This window comes from Entelurus aequoreus, linkage group LG01, assembly GCF_033978785.1.
Source record: "Entelurus aequoreus isolate RoL-2023_Sb linkage group LG01, RoL_Eaeq_v1.1, whole genome shotgun sequence".
NCBI lineage: Eukaryota > Metazoa > Chordata > Actinopteri > Syngnathiformes > Syngnathidae > Entelurus > Entelurus aequoreus.
In genome coordinates, this window is record NC_084731.1 from 34402308 (window position 1) to 34420033 (window position 17726).

Sequence of the window (17726 nt, forward strand, 5' to 3'; positions counted from 1 at the left end):
TAAATTGATCAATAAATAGAATTGATATTTAAACTTCCACTTCATCATGCTGCTCAGTTTGACATCATGCCATCAAACACCTAACAGCTGATCCAGTGTTTCTCAGAGGGAAATGGCCACTGACCTTAAACATTTTAGAAAACAATAACAATTTGAATCAAGGCATCTGGACTCTTGTTTGTTGAGGAGTTTTCTTAATGCAGTAGTACCTCAGGATAATAGTTTAATTGGTTTTGTTCTTACCTTGAAAAATGTGTAATATAAAACATTGTTTTCCATTGAAATCAATTAAAATAAAATAAAATAAATTCAATTGGTGCTTATTTTTTCGCAATTTTAACATGTAACATGCCGTTTCAATATACAATCAAACTTTTAGATAGATAATAATATGAAACACAATACAATAGAAAAATACAGTAGTTTTATGAAATAATGTAATACTAATCTACAGTCTTTACTTAGGAGATTTGAACTTCTATGCTATCTCCTTCCAGCTGCTTTTACGTCAAACACACCATCAGCAGCTTCTTCATATTTTCATGAAAAAATATTTGTGGTTTAGTTATTATTTTAAAATCCTTGGTTGGCATTATCAACTCATTCTGTTTCAGTATGATGCAGACTAGCAGTGCTACGCTCCCAACTGTTTCACCAAGTTATCTAACTAACTAATGTATCATCTTTTTGACAATTTATGTCTTTAATTCAATGAATATCATCAATTTCTTCTTTTCAACACTGTCCTTTACACTCACTTTCTTCTTTACCATGCTTGGAAAATCTAAGTTATGTCCATCTCTAGTCATAAGCTAATGCTGGGAAGTAAGACCAGATGTTTGGAAAAACAAAGGTATTTACATCTCTAGCTACAAGCTAATGCTAGATATTAGTTATTGCTAGCTAAAAGCTAATGCTAGCGAGTAAGACCAGATATTTTGTTCATATATTACAGGGTTCACTGTGACATTTGCTACGCCACCAGGTGGTAAGGAGGCTCATAACTTATACGTTTTTATAGGTTCTCATAACCTACAACATAACAATTAGCCATATCCTGAGAAGTAAAAATGAGGTACAGTATAGGCTTGATCTACTAAGATCTAAATACCACACACTAAATAGCATGTGCAAACTATAAAATTGAATGTACTATTAGTGGCCATATTGTGTGTGATCTACTAAGACCTGTGATTTGCAGACCGCCTTATTTAAATTAGGTTTTAGCGTATTAACTCGCTGAAATATAAAGACAATATAACAAACATCCATAAACGTGGATGCATATGCAATAAGTGCAATATATTTATCTGTACAGTAATCTATTTATTTATATCTGCACCTTATTGCTCTTTTATCCTGCACTACAACGAGCTAACACAACAACATTTCGTTCTTATCTGTACTGTAAAGTTCAAATTTAAATGAAAATAAAAGGAAGTCCAAGTCTAATACAAAACTCATTTACTGCACATTCATGTTATTATGCTCTTACCTCTGGCTTTTTACTATGTTTTCAAACATACAGCCGACATGTACCACTTTTTATGGGCATTTTAGAAGCAGTGCATCTACAATACAGGAACCCACTTTATTACCACGCTGAAGGTGCCCTCATGGAAGATGTGCCCTGGAATGTTCTAGACGTAAGAAAATACAAATTGCAGTGAGTTTTTTTTCATATACGGGATATGTTAATAATATATCTTCAATATGAAAAAACAAATTCCATTAAAAAAAAAAACTAGCAAAAACCAAAATGTATCAATTTATTTTGTTTTAATCAGGCTCATCTAGCAGCTATAAAATTATAAAATGGTATTGCTGAATATACGACATGTCTAATATTTGTTATTTCTGGCAGTCCATATATGTTGAAAAACATACGTAGGACGGACGTGCAGCGTAATCATCTTTGGTCTCAAAGCTATTTCTGCCCAACTGTCAATTTGCACCTCCTTTCTAGATCAAGATGCAAAAAGGCAACTAGGGAACAATTTCAATCTTGACAAATGACACTGTGCTTTCTAAATAATTATATTTACATCTTCTCCTCACGGTATTGTGGGCATTCTGATGATCATTATATATTCTGCATATTCATGAAGACAGACACGTTAAATTGATTATTCTGCTCACTTAAACGATGCAATCCTCTGCACATAAGTTTATTAGGTCAGCTTTGTGTGCTATCAAGTTTGCACGTGTTTTAGTACACACAAACTTTTTTGTAGATCAGGCACAAAGTCTGTTGTGGCACCAACACTGAAGGTCCTTCGCTTGGCTGGTGGCAAAAAAACGTATTAGTGGACACTCTTTCTGTGAAATAAGACAGTTTTAGGGATTGAGACATCAGGAGATTGTTTTAAGCAGACGATAGGTGAAGGCACAAACCTCCTCTGTTTGGAGAGTGGCTTTCTAATTTAACGCGGATTTTCAAATAAGTTGTCTTCCTTATCCAAAAATAGGATATCAAAGGACTGTCCCTTTTTTCTGAGACGCAAATTAGACTTAGACTTAGACAAACTTTAATGATCCACAAGGGATTTTGTTCAAATGGAAAATGAACTGCTGTCACTGCGCCTGAAGAACCAAAGAAGCGTATTGCTTGTATTCAGTCACTTATCTTCTTCCCGGACGTGAAAAAAAGTGGTGGTCAACCAAACCAAGAAGGCTGTTGTGCAGCAAGCAGCGTGCAAACTATCTGAGTACGCAAGGGGTCTAGATCTTCCTGCAATAAGCAGATACGAGCAAAAAAATCTAACTTTGGAATGGAATAGATCCATATACTTTATAAAAAAAAAGATTTGTATCGAGTTATATCCGTCGGTGAAGTTACTAGACATATCGAACTATCTTGTGCTCCAGACGCCATTCTACATGACAAAACAGATAAAAACTTGGAAAAGCATGGAGGTCTACGACTTCTTTGCGTGGGACCATATCAAGGAAATTGGTATCAGGACTATCCCGGATAAATCGTGCATTATTTTTGCTGGGGTAAGGTTGCAATTCATGATTCAACTTTTTCGTCTTGTGAGGCCGCGTCCATGTAAACAAACTATGACGACTAGCACCCAACAGCTGACACCCGTGACTGCATATTCATTAACAAACTAACAATTACTGAATCATCACAATATTAGATTTTTGTCCTGCTGTCATATGTACTCTGACACATTTGTGTACAAAATAAACAAGAGGGGAGACATAGAAGTACTTTTCCTGACAAAAGTATCATTGACCCTGACCTTCTGGTTTCTGTTTGTTAAAAAATAAAATACAAACAATATCAAGATAATATTTCAATGGGAAATACTAAACAAGTAAAGTTTATTAAAAATATATCAAACAAACCTTTAATGAAGTTATCACTGCAAACTTGTGTGTTTTTCGACTCTGCTCCCTTGGACTGCAGTGCAACGTTCGAGAGCCACTTTTCTCGTCATCTTTTGTAAAATCTTGCACTCCTACGGCCTTCTTAAATTACCTCTCAAGAACCTCTGAAAAAACGTTTATCCTTTTCGCGATTTGAACGCTTCGTACAGCCGAAAACAACGCAAGCATAGGGCATTTTTCTTCAAGAAAGGCTAAATGGCGCCTCCTACCGGTTTAGAACAGACGCTGGCTTGACCACCACACATATTTAATGAGCCGGACGTGACATCATGTAAATCCAAGCATTTGGATGAAACATCTTCAACTAAGACCTTTTGTCTCCATTCAACCTTAGCTGAATACGATGACCTACAGCAGGGGTCGGGAACCTTTTTGGCTGAGAGAGCCATGAAAGCCAAATATTTTAAAATGTATTTCCATGAGAGCCATATAATATTCTTTAACTCTGAATACAACTAAATGCGTGCATTTTTAAGTAAGACCAACATTTTTAGAGTATAATAAGTCTCTTTTTCTTTTTAATAACATTGTTATTCTGAAGGTAACCAATAATAAATAAAATACTTCTTACCATTAATGCTGCATGGTTTTGCTGACGGCTTTGTAGTCTGGTTGATACGTGGTTATTTTTAACACTGTGATGACCAGCGGAATTATTCATTACTTGTGGCTTGTACAGCCCTTTGAGACACTTGTGATTTAGGGCTATATAAATAAACATTGATTGATTGATTGATTGATACTTATCGTGTTAAGCAATGTCAGGTAGGATTTATCTGAGAGCCAGATGCAGTTATCAAAAGAGCCATATCTGGCTCTAGAGCTATAGGTTCCCTACTCCTGACCTACAGTATGACCTGGATGACTGACAATAAACGCAGACATTGAAACAAAATTCTGATTTTTGCAGTTCAGTTTTTTGTAAGAGAACAAGTTGTGTAAAAAGTAGTAAATCATTCAGCAGTTTGACATGTGAATTCACAAATTCAGAGAAGGTTCATTTAAGACCGCCCTTTCCTATATGCAGATCACACACTGTTTGTAGGGCCCTGTGATCCGTTGGGCAACAGTTTTGCGTAAGAAAGTGTATGTAAAATGTAAATTAATGAATGACAGACCGCCTTATATAAAATATTTACCGCAAAAGTATTCCCAACCCCTTCCTCTTCTGTCTCTGATAGAATATTATGTCAGATTTCCCCAGATGTCCTTAAAGGCCCCTGTGGCGCACGGTGTCAGTGCTGGGCTTGTGTAGGCACACTGTGTTTAAATCCTGGCTGGACATGTGTCAGGAAGATATGCAAATTTATTTAAGTTTTATTTTTTTTCAAATGTATTTGACTATAAATTAGTTTTTGTCCAGAACATGTATCAAAGTAAATTCAAGTGAGATTAAAAAGATTACAAATCTTGTCCCCACAATTTCCCCCTCTGTCTTCCTTTTTTTCTCTTTCTATCCCCTCCTGCTCTGGCCCCGGCTGCACCAAATGATAATATAAATACATTTAATAAAGTCAAATACAAATAAGGCAACAAGAGAAGTATCCTACACTTCTCTTTTGTAAAGTAAATCTGAACAGCCGATATGGGCATCTACATCTACTATATAATTTGCCTGAGAAGCTGGACAGGACACAAAAAAAAAAAAAAAAGATTACAAATCATTTCACGTGAATAAAAAAGTGTGAAAATATTCTGAAATGTGGTGTTGGAGGGAGAATTAACATAAAATGCATTTTAAGTCCCAAATTTAGCAGTGTTGAATCCACTTTCACCTCAAAGTGGACTATCCCTAACTTTTGGTGAGTGGTGTGTATTGTGCAGGTGTGTTTATGTTGTGGCCTGAATTAGAGCACAAGGAATGTATCCGGGTTTAAAACAATAATCATTCATGTTCATTGCAGTTTTCAGACAATCAGATGTTGGTAAAAATCTCAGCACTAAGGAGATTGATGGAAAAACTACGGCGGCAGGCCATTGTCTTTTCATCATGTTTTGTGTAGCAAAGGAAATAATCTATTGTTGGCATTGAGAGGAAGAGAGATTTTTTTTACACTGCAAACATGCACATAGTCATAATAATAATGATAACGTGCACATACAACGAAAGCGCCTGTAGCTTATTTTAGCTTAGCTCTCCCAACAATACGTCAGATCTCTTTACGCTGTCTGACACAATGCAAGTTGACAATGTAAGCTGTGTATAATTTGCCCTTAGAAGAAGCCCCTCCCCCCTCACCAACAACAAACGCTATCAAATATTCCCTGATGTTTCTGTGTTGTGACAAAGACTTGGCGTGCGGCAGACTGACGTTCTCTCCTTTGAACCTTCTCCTCCTTGTGCTGTTGGCTGGCTAGATGCTGACAGAGCTCAGAAACATGGCATGGATGAGTTTATCTCCGCTAACCCCTGTAGCTTTGACCACGCCTCACTTTTTGAGATGGTTCAGCGGCTCACGTTGGATCACAGGCTCAGCGACACCTTCTGCTGTTTGGTGAGCTCCACGCCGCGTTTCATTTCCTCAGTGCCTTTGCGGGATGCCGACTGTTTGGTTTGTGCACCACGCAGGGATGGTTCAGCCCGGGCCAGGTGTTCGTCCTGGACGAGTACTGTGCCAGGAACGGCGTGCGGGGTTGCCACAGACATCTGTGTTACCTGGGAGATCTGCTGGAGAGGGCGGAGAGTGGCGCCATTATCGACCCCACTCTTCTACACTACAGCTTTGCTTTTTGTGCCTCCCACGTGCACGGGAACAGGTGTGCATGAAGCCCCTTTTTTAAAATGTTACACTGCTTTAAAGCTGCACAACATTCTACAAAGTAATTTACGTGTTTAGAGTAGACAGGGGAAAACATAATTTTATGTTTTTATCCATCAACTGTTTGTTTCTTATTTTTATGTTATTTGATTTTGAATGTTGTACCTTCTATTGTGTTTAGAGGACTGTAAAGGTTTAGTCAGGCAACACGGAAACACTTCTCATGCTTTTGATTGATTGATTGAAACTTTTATTAGTAGATTGCACAGTACAGTACATATTCCGTACAATTGACCACTAAATGGTAACACCCGAATACGTTTTTCAACTTGTTTAAGTCGGGGTCCACGTAAATCAATTCATGCTATTAGAGAGCATAATACGGTCCCCAAAAGTAAATTTTCTGGAGTTTTTGCTCACCTAAAACTCTGCTTCCCCTCTCACTGTAACCACAAATCCAAAGTTCTCCTTTAAACATGAATGCATTTAGCTTAGCAGGTTTAAAAATATTTCCTTAAGTTTCTGCACCTCCCTAAAATTTTCCGCATCTACTGGGAAGGTCCGCCTTAGTCTTTTGACTGGTATTGATCTAAATATACAGTACCTACTATAGGGAAGAATCTTTGGGCACCTCACGATTCGATTACGATTACGATTCAGGAGCTACGATTCAATTAAAAATTGATTATTGATGCATCTTTAATTTATCTGAATTTATATTGATGCAATTTTACATATTTTTTCATTTCACTAAATAAGTGTTTATCTCTTGCAACTTTAAAAAACAGTGCATTTGTAATAAGACACAGTTAAAATAATTCCCATTACATTTATTGAATTAATGGAAATGTGGGCAAAACTGGAACATAAGTGCCCTATAAAAAAGGTGCTGGTCGGATCTCTCTGAGGGGGCTCGTTGCAGTCAGCCAAATTTTAGAACTATCTGCATTACTTTATTTAAAATGAATAAATGGATTATCGATTATTGACATTTACTAATTAATTTTATAATCATCCATGTCTGAATTGCGATGCATCTAAAAATCTAATATTTACCCCACCTCTAGTACCTAATGTACGTGCCTGCCAATGTATGATTATTAGGGATGTGTTGATCGAAAGAGTTAATGAATGGCCAATGCTGATCAATGCTTTCAATGCCAATCACAAAACCTGATCCCCCTCTGACTACTCTTTTTATTTTTGTCTGACAGAGGCAACCTGCAGTGGACTGCGTATGTTCATACACAGTGTGGAGACGCTCCACTAAAATAATAATCATCACTTTTATTGTGGCAAACTAAGTACATTTCTTACAGGTACTATTATCACTGGAGGACTGGAGGCCAAGGCTAAACATGTTACACGCCGAGTAAATACAAGCAGGAGCCGACATGCTAATAGCTAAGCTAATCACCAAGCTAGCTTGAAACAACAAAATAAATAAGTGCTTAGCAAAGTTGATGAGGTGGCGACTTGTCCAGGGTGTACACTGCCTTCCGCCCGATTGTAGCTGAGATAGGCTCCAGCGCCCCCCGCGACTCCAAAGGGAATAAGCGGTAGAAAATTGGATGGATGGATAGCAAAGTTTAAGAAGTCTAGATGGAAACCCGTTATTAACAGTACATTCACAGGTAGATGAATAAAAGTTAGAGAGAAGATAAAATAACAATGTACACGTATGGGGAAGGCCGATACATCCACAAATCGCTAGTGTAGGCTAGGGTAGGGTCAGTATATGATTGGTACTGTAATGATTAGATTGATATTTCTATTTTCACAAAATTTGTTTTGTTGTTAATGTTTAGAAATTTAAGGAATAATTATCTAGACACAGAAGGACTTTGAGGGTATAAACTAGGGATGTCCGATAATGGCTTTTTGCCGATATCCGATATTCCGATATTGTCCAACTCTTTAATTACCAATACTGATATCAACCAATACCGATATCAACCAATACCGATATCAACCGATACCGATATATACAGTCGTGGAATTAACAAATTATTATTCCTAATTTGGACAACCAGTTATGGTGAAGAAAAGGTCCTTTTAAAAAAATAAAAATAAAATAAAATAAGATAAATAAATTCAAAACATTTTCTTGAATAAAAAAGAAAGTAAAACAATATAAAAACAGTTACATAGAAACTAGTAATTAATGAAAATGAGTCAAATTAACAGTTAAAGGTTAGTACTATTAGTGGACCAGCAGCACGCACAATCATGTGTGCTTACGGACTGTATCCCTTGCAGACTGTATTGATATATACTGATATATAATGTAGGAACCAGGGGCCGTACTTATCAAGCTTCTTAGAGTGCCATTTTACACTTAAGTCCTGAGAATTTGCGAAATTTAGTCCTACTCTCAAACTTAAGAATAAAAGCTTTTTATCAACGTTCTTAAGTCTAAGAATCACTCCTACTCTCCACGATATTTAAGAGACCTTCAGAGGTGTCTTAAGTGGTTAGGAGTTGCCAGCAGGGGATGGCACTGAGGCGAGAGAGACGTGCGCGAACGTTCAGGGAACGGAACAATGTTTTTTTGTTTTGATGACGAGCAGCTGATCAAACGGTATCGTTTAGACAGAGCGGATATTATTTTTGTCACAGATTTAATACTTTTCGATTCCTTGTTGATTTCTGCATGTGTCTGCAGTGGGCTAGTATATATAGAGCCACCCACACCAGTTTCAAATTAGTTGCCTAATTAATGAATTGGAAAGAAAATGTTATGACAGTAGCGTATGTGTGTGGCCGTGAGGTGAGTGACGTCAGTGAGTGTGTGGGCGATAGAAGAGAGGGAGCGGTAGCGTGAGTGCCGGCGGGGACTGATTTGTTTTGTATTATTTTGTAGTTTATTGTCAAAATATACACTCCCATTGTCCACTTAAATATTTCCAAGATATTTCTTTATTCTTAGACAACTGATTCCCTTCCGTGATTGGTCATTTCTATGGACACAGAAATGACGTCACCTAAAATTCCGTTTACGGCACATAGTAATGTCGTAATTCAGCTCTGAGTGTGACACTTAAGATTCAGTCCTACACTTCGCTGAAAGTGTGAGTAAGACGCTTGATAACTAACTTTTAAGTGCAGCTTTCAGCAAAGAATTTATTTACTCTTAAATCAACTCTTAGCAGACTTCTTAGGAGTAATTCTAAGAAGCTTGATAAGTACGGCCCCAGAATATTAATAACAGAAAGAAACAACCCTTTTGCGTGAATGAGTGTAGATGGGGGAGGGACGTTTTTTGTGTTGGTGCACTAATTGTAAGTGTATCTTGTGTTTTTTATGTTGATTTAATAAAAAAAAACAAAAAACGATACCGATATAAAAAAAACGATACCGATAATTTCCGATATTACATTTTAAAGCATTTATCGGCCGATAATATCGGCAGGCCGATATTATCAGACATCTCTAGTAAAAACCAAAGAATTTAAAAGAGTAGTAGTTTTTCCAACATGTATATGTAATAAAAAAGAATAAGGAACTATTTTAGAGACTATAATAGAATAGAATGAACTTTATTGTCATTATATTTGCATATAATGAGATTAAGGACTCCAATTTAAGGTGCGGTAGTGGGAACAAATATGGGATAAAAAATAAATTACACAAGAAGTAATTAAGATAAAACTAAGAATTGAAATAAATAGACTACTATCCAATAAAAATTATAAGCAATCCTGTACTATATACAAAATACTGTACAATATACAGAACAAGACAAGAGTACCGGAGTGATAACAATCAGTGTCGGATGTATTGCACTCGAAGGGTAATATTGCACAGTAGGGTATTAAAAAATTTGGAAACGCTTCACGAATTCTACTAATTCATTTAAATGTTGTGTTGATATTGTTAGACTGTCAACACTCGCAATAAATACATTAAAACACTTTGGTTAATACATGTGATCAGTATTGGCATTGGCCAATTTCATTCATGGATGATTAGTATCGGCAGTATAAAACATCCCTAATGACTATACGCTATATACTGAACACCCTTAATTACTATACTGCATATACTGAATATCGCTTATTACTATACTGTATATACTGAACACCCTTAAGTACTATACTGTATATACTGAACTTCCTTAATGACTATACTGTATATACTGAACACCCTTAATTACTATACTGCATATACTGAATATTGCTTATTACTATACTGTATATACTGAAAACCCTTAAGTACTATACTGTATATACTGAACTTCCTTAATGACTATACTGTCTACACTGAACACCCTTAATTACTATACTGTATATACTGAACAACCTTAATTACTATACTGTATATACTGAACATCTCTAATTACTATACTGTATATACTGAAAATTCTTAATGACTATACTGTATATACTGAATATCCCTCATTACTATACTGTATATACTGAATATTCTTAATCACTATACTGTATTTACTGAACATCCTTAATGACTATTGTGTGAGCATCCTTCACTGTGACGCTGAGAACTGTAGTGATTTCCTCTCCTACAAATATTGACACATTTAAATTGAAATAAATGATAATATACTTATTATGTACAGTATATATTGTTCTAAAAACAGTCACAAGAGTATTGTAGTTAAATACATGTCGCTACTTAATGCCACAGTTTAAAAAGTGCCATGTTAAACATCACAGTCCTATAAACACAATCTCTATGTCTTTGATGTAACTTTTTGTTAACATTTGCATATCTCCACATTTCTTGTTGTTTTCTTTTGTGTTATTTTCTTTCTTGTGTTCTCTGTTGTCGTAGTCTCTTACCGTCCTTATTATTCATCCTTCATGCGTCCATTAAAGTCAGAGAGGGCCACAATTACTGGGGGCCGCTGGCCTACGAGGCCCTAAGGAGCCCTAAGAGCTCCCAAAGGCCAAATGCTGACACTGGCTCTAAACGAGCGCACCTCATATTCAAGTTTAGAAAGAGAAAGGATTCCAAAGTCTGTCAAGATGCCATCAGGTGAGACACAGTCATGTTTTTCTTTGCTTTAAAGTGACATGAACTCAAAAAGCTCTCATTGGGGAGGAGAAGGAAGTTGTCCGCTATACAACACCTGTGTGTGTGTGTGTGTGTGTGTGTGTGTGTGTGTGTGTGTGTGTGTGTGTGTGTGTGTGTGTGTGTGTGTGTGTGTGTGTGTGTGTGTGTGTGTGTGTATGTGTGTGTGTGTGTGTGTGTGTGTTCGTGCATGTACGTATGGGTTGCTAAGTAACGTGTATTTGTGTGATCCTCCCAGGCCGGACGGGCTCAGCACCGTCAAAGTGGACGAGAAGGAGCGTTTTGAAGACATCAAGGAGCGTTTACGTGTGATATTGGAAAACCAGATTGTAAATTTCAGGTGATGCACACTCTGTATTAAAATAAATAATGTCCTGTATGTATTCAAACCTCTCTGTCCTCATCCTCCAATGCAGATATTGTTTCCCCTTTGGTCGTCCTGAAGGTGCACTGAAGGCCACTTTATCTTTGCTGGAAAGGGTATGTAAATATTTCAGACACACGTTTATAAAAATATACTCTCACTCGCCACACGGGTGTAACAGTAGGAATTCTGCACAGTCCATTCTTGTACAAGCTGGGTTCAACCCGGGTTCCACAAATCTCCCTCGATTGAGATTTATTCGAGCAGCGCTAGCCAATGAGCTAAAAGCCAAAGGCTGTCAACTAATCACTCAGCACAGCTCTTTAGGCACTGGAAAGTAAGGTTTATGTGCACTATCAATATGATGCCTTTTGTTGACTTAGACCAGTGGTTCTTAACCTTGTTGGAGGTACCGAACCCCACCAGTTTCATATGCGCATTCAAAATAAAACGTTTTTTTTTTTTTTTAAATTCAAGAAAAATTTGTATGTTTTTTTACTGGTGCACAAAATGAACCGTGCATGAACATCACCTTGTTCAAAGAACAAAACCAACACAGTGCATGAACTCACAACAAACTACACACCTTACACCAGACCTGGGCATTGTGCGGCCCGCGGGCCGCATCCGGCCCTTTGTACGTCCCTGTCCGGCCCGCGTGAGGCCAATTATAAATTACAAAATAAATTTTAAAAAGCATCTATTTCGAGTGTGCAATACAACGGTGCTGCTTTTGTTTTGAAAAGCGTTATTTGTATTACTTCCGTGTGGACGTATGCTCGTGCGCGCAGCGGCAATCTCAAATTACAAAATACATTTAAAAAAACATCTTTGTCGTGCGTGCAATACAACTGTGCTGCTTTTATTTTGAAAAGTGTTATATGTGCGTATGTCCTGTGAGGGAAGGCGCACAGCGACAAGTGATGCCCGGTTATCCCCTTCTTCATCGTATGGGCAGCTGTTTTCCGGCACCCGGACCTGAGGCCGAGGGTCTATGCCTTTTACCACCCCAGGCCCGGGGGGCCCTCCCGTTCATATGTCAGGACACACAGAAGTGAGCCAGGTCACCGAGCAGTCATCCAGGTCCGCCAGGCCACGCAAACCATTAGGAGCACGATAAATCGGGCAACGCAGGATCACGTGGTCGGCAGTCTGCTCCTCCGCGCCACATTCACACGTCGCGTTAGGTGCTAAGCCCCACTGGAACATGTTTGAGCGAAAGCGACCGACACCAGTTCGGAGGCGGTTAAGCCTCACCCAGGCCACTCGTGGTAGTGAGAGGCCTGGTATTGAGCCGGTGTCAGGTATGAAGTCACGGAGTCTGGAGGAGATGGTATGCTCCAGGTCCGTGCTCCATTTGTGATTCGCCCAGTGAGCCGCCCTGATGTTGTTGTCACTGCATTGCTGCAGGAGCTTCAGGGCGGCTGGTACCAGTGGGTCTCTGGAGGGGAGGCGGGGCGTTGGCTCTGAGGAGAGTGTGAGCCTTTCATGGAGCAGGTGGTTCTCATCCATGTTTGCCCGGCCCGCCAGAGTTGCTACAGCACCTTGGCGACGAAGCTCAGCGGGTTGGATGCCTGCTAAGATGGGCAGTAGCTCCACAGGGGTGGGGCGCAGGCATCCAGTGATAACACGCAAGGCTTCGTTGATCGGGACATCAAGTTGTTTAGAGTGAGCACTGCGCGCCCAGACAGGTGCGCAGTACTCAGCAGTTGAGTAGACCAGGGCAAGTGCTGCTGTTCGCAGAGTTCTTGCCCCGGCACCCCAACCGGACCCGACCAACCGTCTCAGCAGTGAGACGCGGGTGTTGAGTTTCTTGCGTGTTGCCAAGAGGTGTTTACGGAAAGTGAGCGACCTGTCCAGGGTGACCCCAAGGTATTTAGGGTCAGGACGAGGGTCTTCAGGTGTAGGACGAGGCCGGCATAGGGTAAGGGAAGCCCCATCCGGCTTCCGCACCTCGAACCTGATCTCACGATCCGCTTCCCAATTGTATAGGTGGAAAGCTTGTGTCACCGTCTTGGATTCGCTGAGCTTCAATCTCCAGTTATGGAGGTAAGCCACTAAAGTCTCCATGTCCTGGCTTAGAGTTCCCTCCAAGGCCTGCCAGTCCCTGTCGGAGTGCAGCAGCGCGAGATCGTCTGCGTATGCGAACCTCCGTGAGACTGTGGCAGGCAGGTCGTATGTATAGATGTTATACAGGAGGGGAGCCAGGACAGATCCCTGGGGGACGCCATTTTTCAGGCGCCGCAACCTGCTTTTATCTCCGTTACTGGTGGTGAGAGTAAAGCTGCGGTTCCAGACAAGCTCCATGATCATTTTGACCATGTGCCTGTCTGGAAGCAGGCGGAGAAGTTTGCAGGTGAGGCCGCGGTGCCAGACTGTGTCATAGGCAGCAGTCAGGTCTATGAAGACGGCACCGGCCTTCTTTTTCGCCTCAAAGCAGTCCTCGATGTCCTGGGTAAGGAGGGCGACCTGATCCACCGTGGACTTCCCACGTCGAAAACCCGCCTGCTCCCGGGGGAGGTGGGGGTCTATGATGGGCTCGACACGGGCGTGAATCAGGCGCTCGAGGACTTTAAAGGGGACGCAGAGCAACGAGATTGGTCTGTAGCTCGTTACGTCATCCTTTGGCTTGTTCGGCTTGGGGATAGCGACAACAGTGGCCCTTCTCCAAATCCTGGGGATCCGGAGTTGGCGCAGGCAAGAAGACAGGAAAACTCTCAGCCAGGACTTCATTGCAGGGGCAGCGTGGAGCACGAGTTCTGGGCAGATGTTGTCAGGCCCAGCAGACTTGCCTGGTTTGGTATACTGGAGGGCAGCTGTGAACTCCTCCGGTGAAAACTCACCGGAGATGTTACACTCGCTAGATGTTGTTGTCCTCCAGAGGTCTGCAGTTTCCTGGCGCACCGCCCGGGAAAAATCTCGATTTATCCCGGTATATGCCCCGTTTTTCACAACCTGTGCTGCAATAGCATTTGCGGTAACGGGGCATGTTCGGGGTGCGCGCTCAGACCTACCAGTCAAGTTGTTCAAAGTGCTCCACGCGATACGGCTAGTGTGCGAGAAGTCGATGGAGTGGACTGCCTCTTTCCAGCGCTGGTGCCTCTTCCTTCCAAGAGTGGAAAGAAGGGCAGTGGCTGAATTGTTAGCCTCCGGGCCATAGGGAGCCCGGAGGAAGGCGCTGTAGAGGGTCTCGCACTCGCCATCCCAGCATGGTTTGTAGTTCTTACGCCGGCCGCGTGGGATGGCTTTTTTGGCCGCAGATGTTAGTGCCCTACAGAAGTCCTGGTATGCCTCGTCCACGTTGGGTGTGTCTGGTGGTGGGAGACACCGTGTGGACTTGTTGGTATGGAGGCGATAGAGTTTCCAATTGGCCTTCCGGAAGTTCCATCGCTTCATCGGTCCGCTCGGAACTGTTGTCACGAGGTCGGGCACCGATATCAGCGACGGTCGGTGGTGCGACCTGGGGAACATTCCTAGAACACGTCTGTCGGGGAGCTGGGTGTCCACACCGACACTCACAAAAGCCAGGTCAGGGTTCGTGTCAGTGTTATGCCGAGCGGAGTGAAAGCTGGCTGGGCCCTTCGGGTTGTAGAGAAGGTTGAGCGAGTTGCGCTCTGCCCAGTCAGAAAGAGTTTCCCCGCTCGGTGAGGTGGTACTGTATCCCCACCGTGTATGCCGGCAGTTGAAATCACCAGCATATACACACGGTGGTTCAAGCACTGGCAGTGACACTGGCGTGAGTTGTGAGGGTGGTGGTTTGTAGACGTTGACAATTTTGATGTCGCCAACGTCCACTCGCAGCCACTCGATCTCGGAGTTGTCCGGTGATCGATCGGCGAGGGTCCAGCTCAGATCGTTGTGGACAAACGTGGCAAGGCCATGCTTCTTGCTCAGGATTGACCCAGCTAGCGTGAAGTTGGTGATCGCTAGCTTGTCCGCTGTTGGGCGGTGGGTTTCCTGAAGGAGGATGACCATGGCTTGGGTGGTGTGGGCCATGTGCTCGATGACGGATGTTTTGGCATCTGTGAGCCCTTCAACGTTCAGTTGCAGTATTCTTGGTTGGAGACCGGCAGCAGTGTTGCTACCAGATCTCCGCCCAGACTGCCCCTGGACGCCAGAACGGGAGGGTACCCGAGTTGAAAGTTTTTTGTTTCGCCGCGTTGCCATGGAGTAGAGCAGCGCGGTTACTTGCAGGGATCACGGCGTGAACGTAAACTTTCTCGATCCCTCGGTTATCCCCGAGACGCCATTCGTCATCAACTTTTCTCTTTTTAGCGGTTATCCCCGAGACGCTAAAAAGAGAAAAGTTGATGACGAATGGCGTGTTTTCAACAAGACATGGACTGCCAAGTAAAGGTAAAGCTGTGTGCTTATTTGTGCTACACACGTTGCTGTGTTTAAAGAATATAGTGTAACGACCTGCTGAAGTAGATGTTGTCTTCTTGAGTTGCGTAAATGAGGAGTGAGGAGACGTGCGTGTGGAAGGAACGAGATATGTTGAGCTGTGTTAGTATAGCTTGCTCAATAAAAGTTTAAAAACAGCGTCAGACTTGATGTGCACTTCTTCTGGACGCTACAATTGGTGTCAGAAGTAAAACTTTGCGCATACTGCACTGTTTGTGTGCTACGTGAGGAGCTCGCCGCAAAGAGAGAGAGATAGAGTGTTTACAGGTGCAGCCACGCTGCTTGCCACGGGGGGAATTCCGCCCTCAATGAAGACTCCCAGGTTTGATGGCAAGGCGAACTGGGAGGCATTTCATCCCACTTCTGACATCAATTGTAGCGTCCAGAAGAAGTGCACACCAAGTCTGATGCACTTTTTAAACTTTTATTGAGCATGCTATACTAACACAGCTCAACTTATCTCGTTCTTTCCAAAAGGAAAACCAATCCTCACTCCTCATTTCCGCAACAGCAACGCTTACTCCTTCTTCGCCAATCACCTTACAGGCGTGCTACGTTCACAACGTTTTCTTATCTGGTTAAATAAAGGTTCTACAACAAAGAGGATGCAGGATAAAGTGACAGAAATTGACATTTTTGTATTGTAATATACATCAGGAAGTGTTGTGTAAGAAAGTGTTAAAAATAAAACCATCAAAAGCCATCTGCTTTTGTATAAAGATAAGTTAGGTTAAATGAAAATATTATTATTATTATTATCTATCTTACGGTATATCAAAAATAATTTGAGCAAAATTTAATTGAAATATTGTCAGTGTGGCCCTCCAGCAGTGCTCGGGTTGCTCATGCGGCCCCCGGTAAAAATTAATTGCCCACCCCTGCCTTACACACATTACCATGAATTGATTAATTGATTATAAAATGTGTACTATTAGTGGGTGTGTTGTGTGTGATCTATTAAGACTACATTTGCAATTAAAAAGTGGCTCAGATTGTCGTATTTAAATGAGAATTTTGCATGTACTCTCATTCACTGCATAATTCATGTTATCATGCTCCTACATGTCGGAGAGTCTTTAATTAAGGCCAAAAAGGTTAACAAAAGGTGATGGGGCAGAAACGCACACCATATAACATAGCCAATAAGCGGGAACCTCAAAGGTCGGCAGGGGAAAAGGCCAGGGCACACTGAGCAAAGGAAAAGTCCACAACATATTAGACTTAGACTTAGACTTCCTTTTTATTGTCATTCAAATTTGAACTTTACAGCACAGATAAGAACGACATTTCGTTACATTAGCTCATGGTAGTGCAGGATAAAAAAAGCAATAAGGGGCATATATAAATAAATAAATATATATAAATATATATATATAAAATAAATAAATATATATAAATATGTATAAATAAATAAATAGATTACTGTACAGATAAATATATTGCACTTTCTCACATGCGTCCACATTTATGGATGTATGTTATATTGTCTTTTTTATTCCAGCGAGTTAATCCATTTTGGGGGGAGTTGAGGGGATAATTTAATTATGATGCGTTCAAGAGTCTATATATCTTCTCCACCTCAGGGAGCAAAGAAAAATACACAGAGGTTAGGTGTATAATAGCAAAGGTGAAAAAAATTTACCCGGACTTGGAGGTCAAGCAAACGCATGCGACGGGAAGGAACAGGAGACAATAACCAGCTAGGCCCAGCTGTCTGTGCCAAGCTTAAATAGTCCATGAACTGATTAGCTGTAGGTGTGCCTCAAGGG

General features: G+C 41.1%; 1 protein-coding gene across 17 annotated transcripts in view; it reads left to right on the plus strand.

Annotated features, from left to right (window-relative positions):
• LOC133651013 (calcium-dependent secretion activator 1) overlaps positions 1–17726 on the plus strand; it is a 241955-nt gene that overhangs the window by 170714 nt on the left and 53515 nt on the right. For 10 of the 17 annotated variants that reach the window (XM_062048941.1, XM_062048932.1, XM_062048964.1 and 7 more), the window contains exons 12-16: positions 5758–5894; positions 5969–6156; positions 10950–11153; positions 11428–11529; positions 11606–11669. In XM_062048941.1, the coding sequence (XP_061904925.1) occupies positions 5758–5894; positions 5969–6156; positions 10950–11153; positions 11428–11529; positions 11606–11669 (695 nt within the window). The remainder of the gene's footprint in view (positions 1–5757; positions 5895–5968; positions 6157–10949; positions 11154–11427; positions 11530–11605; positions 11670–17726) is intronic. The other 7 variants (XM_062048984.1, XM_062048994.1, XM_062048957.1 and 4 more) reach the window with 2 other exon arrangements.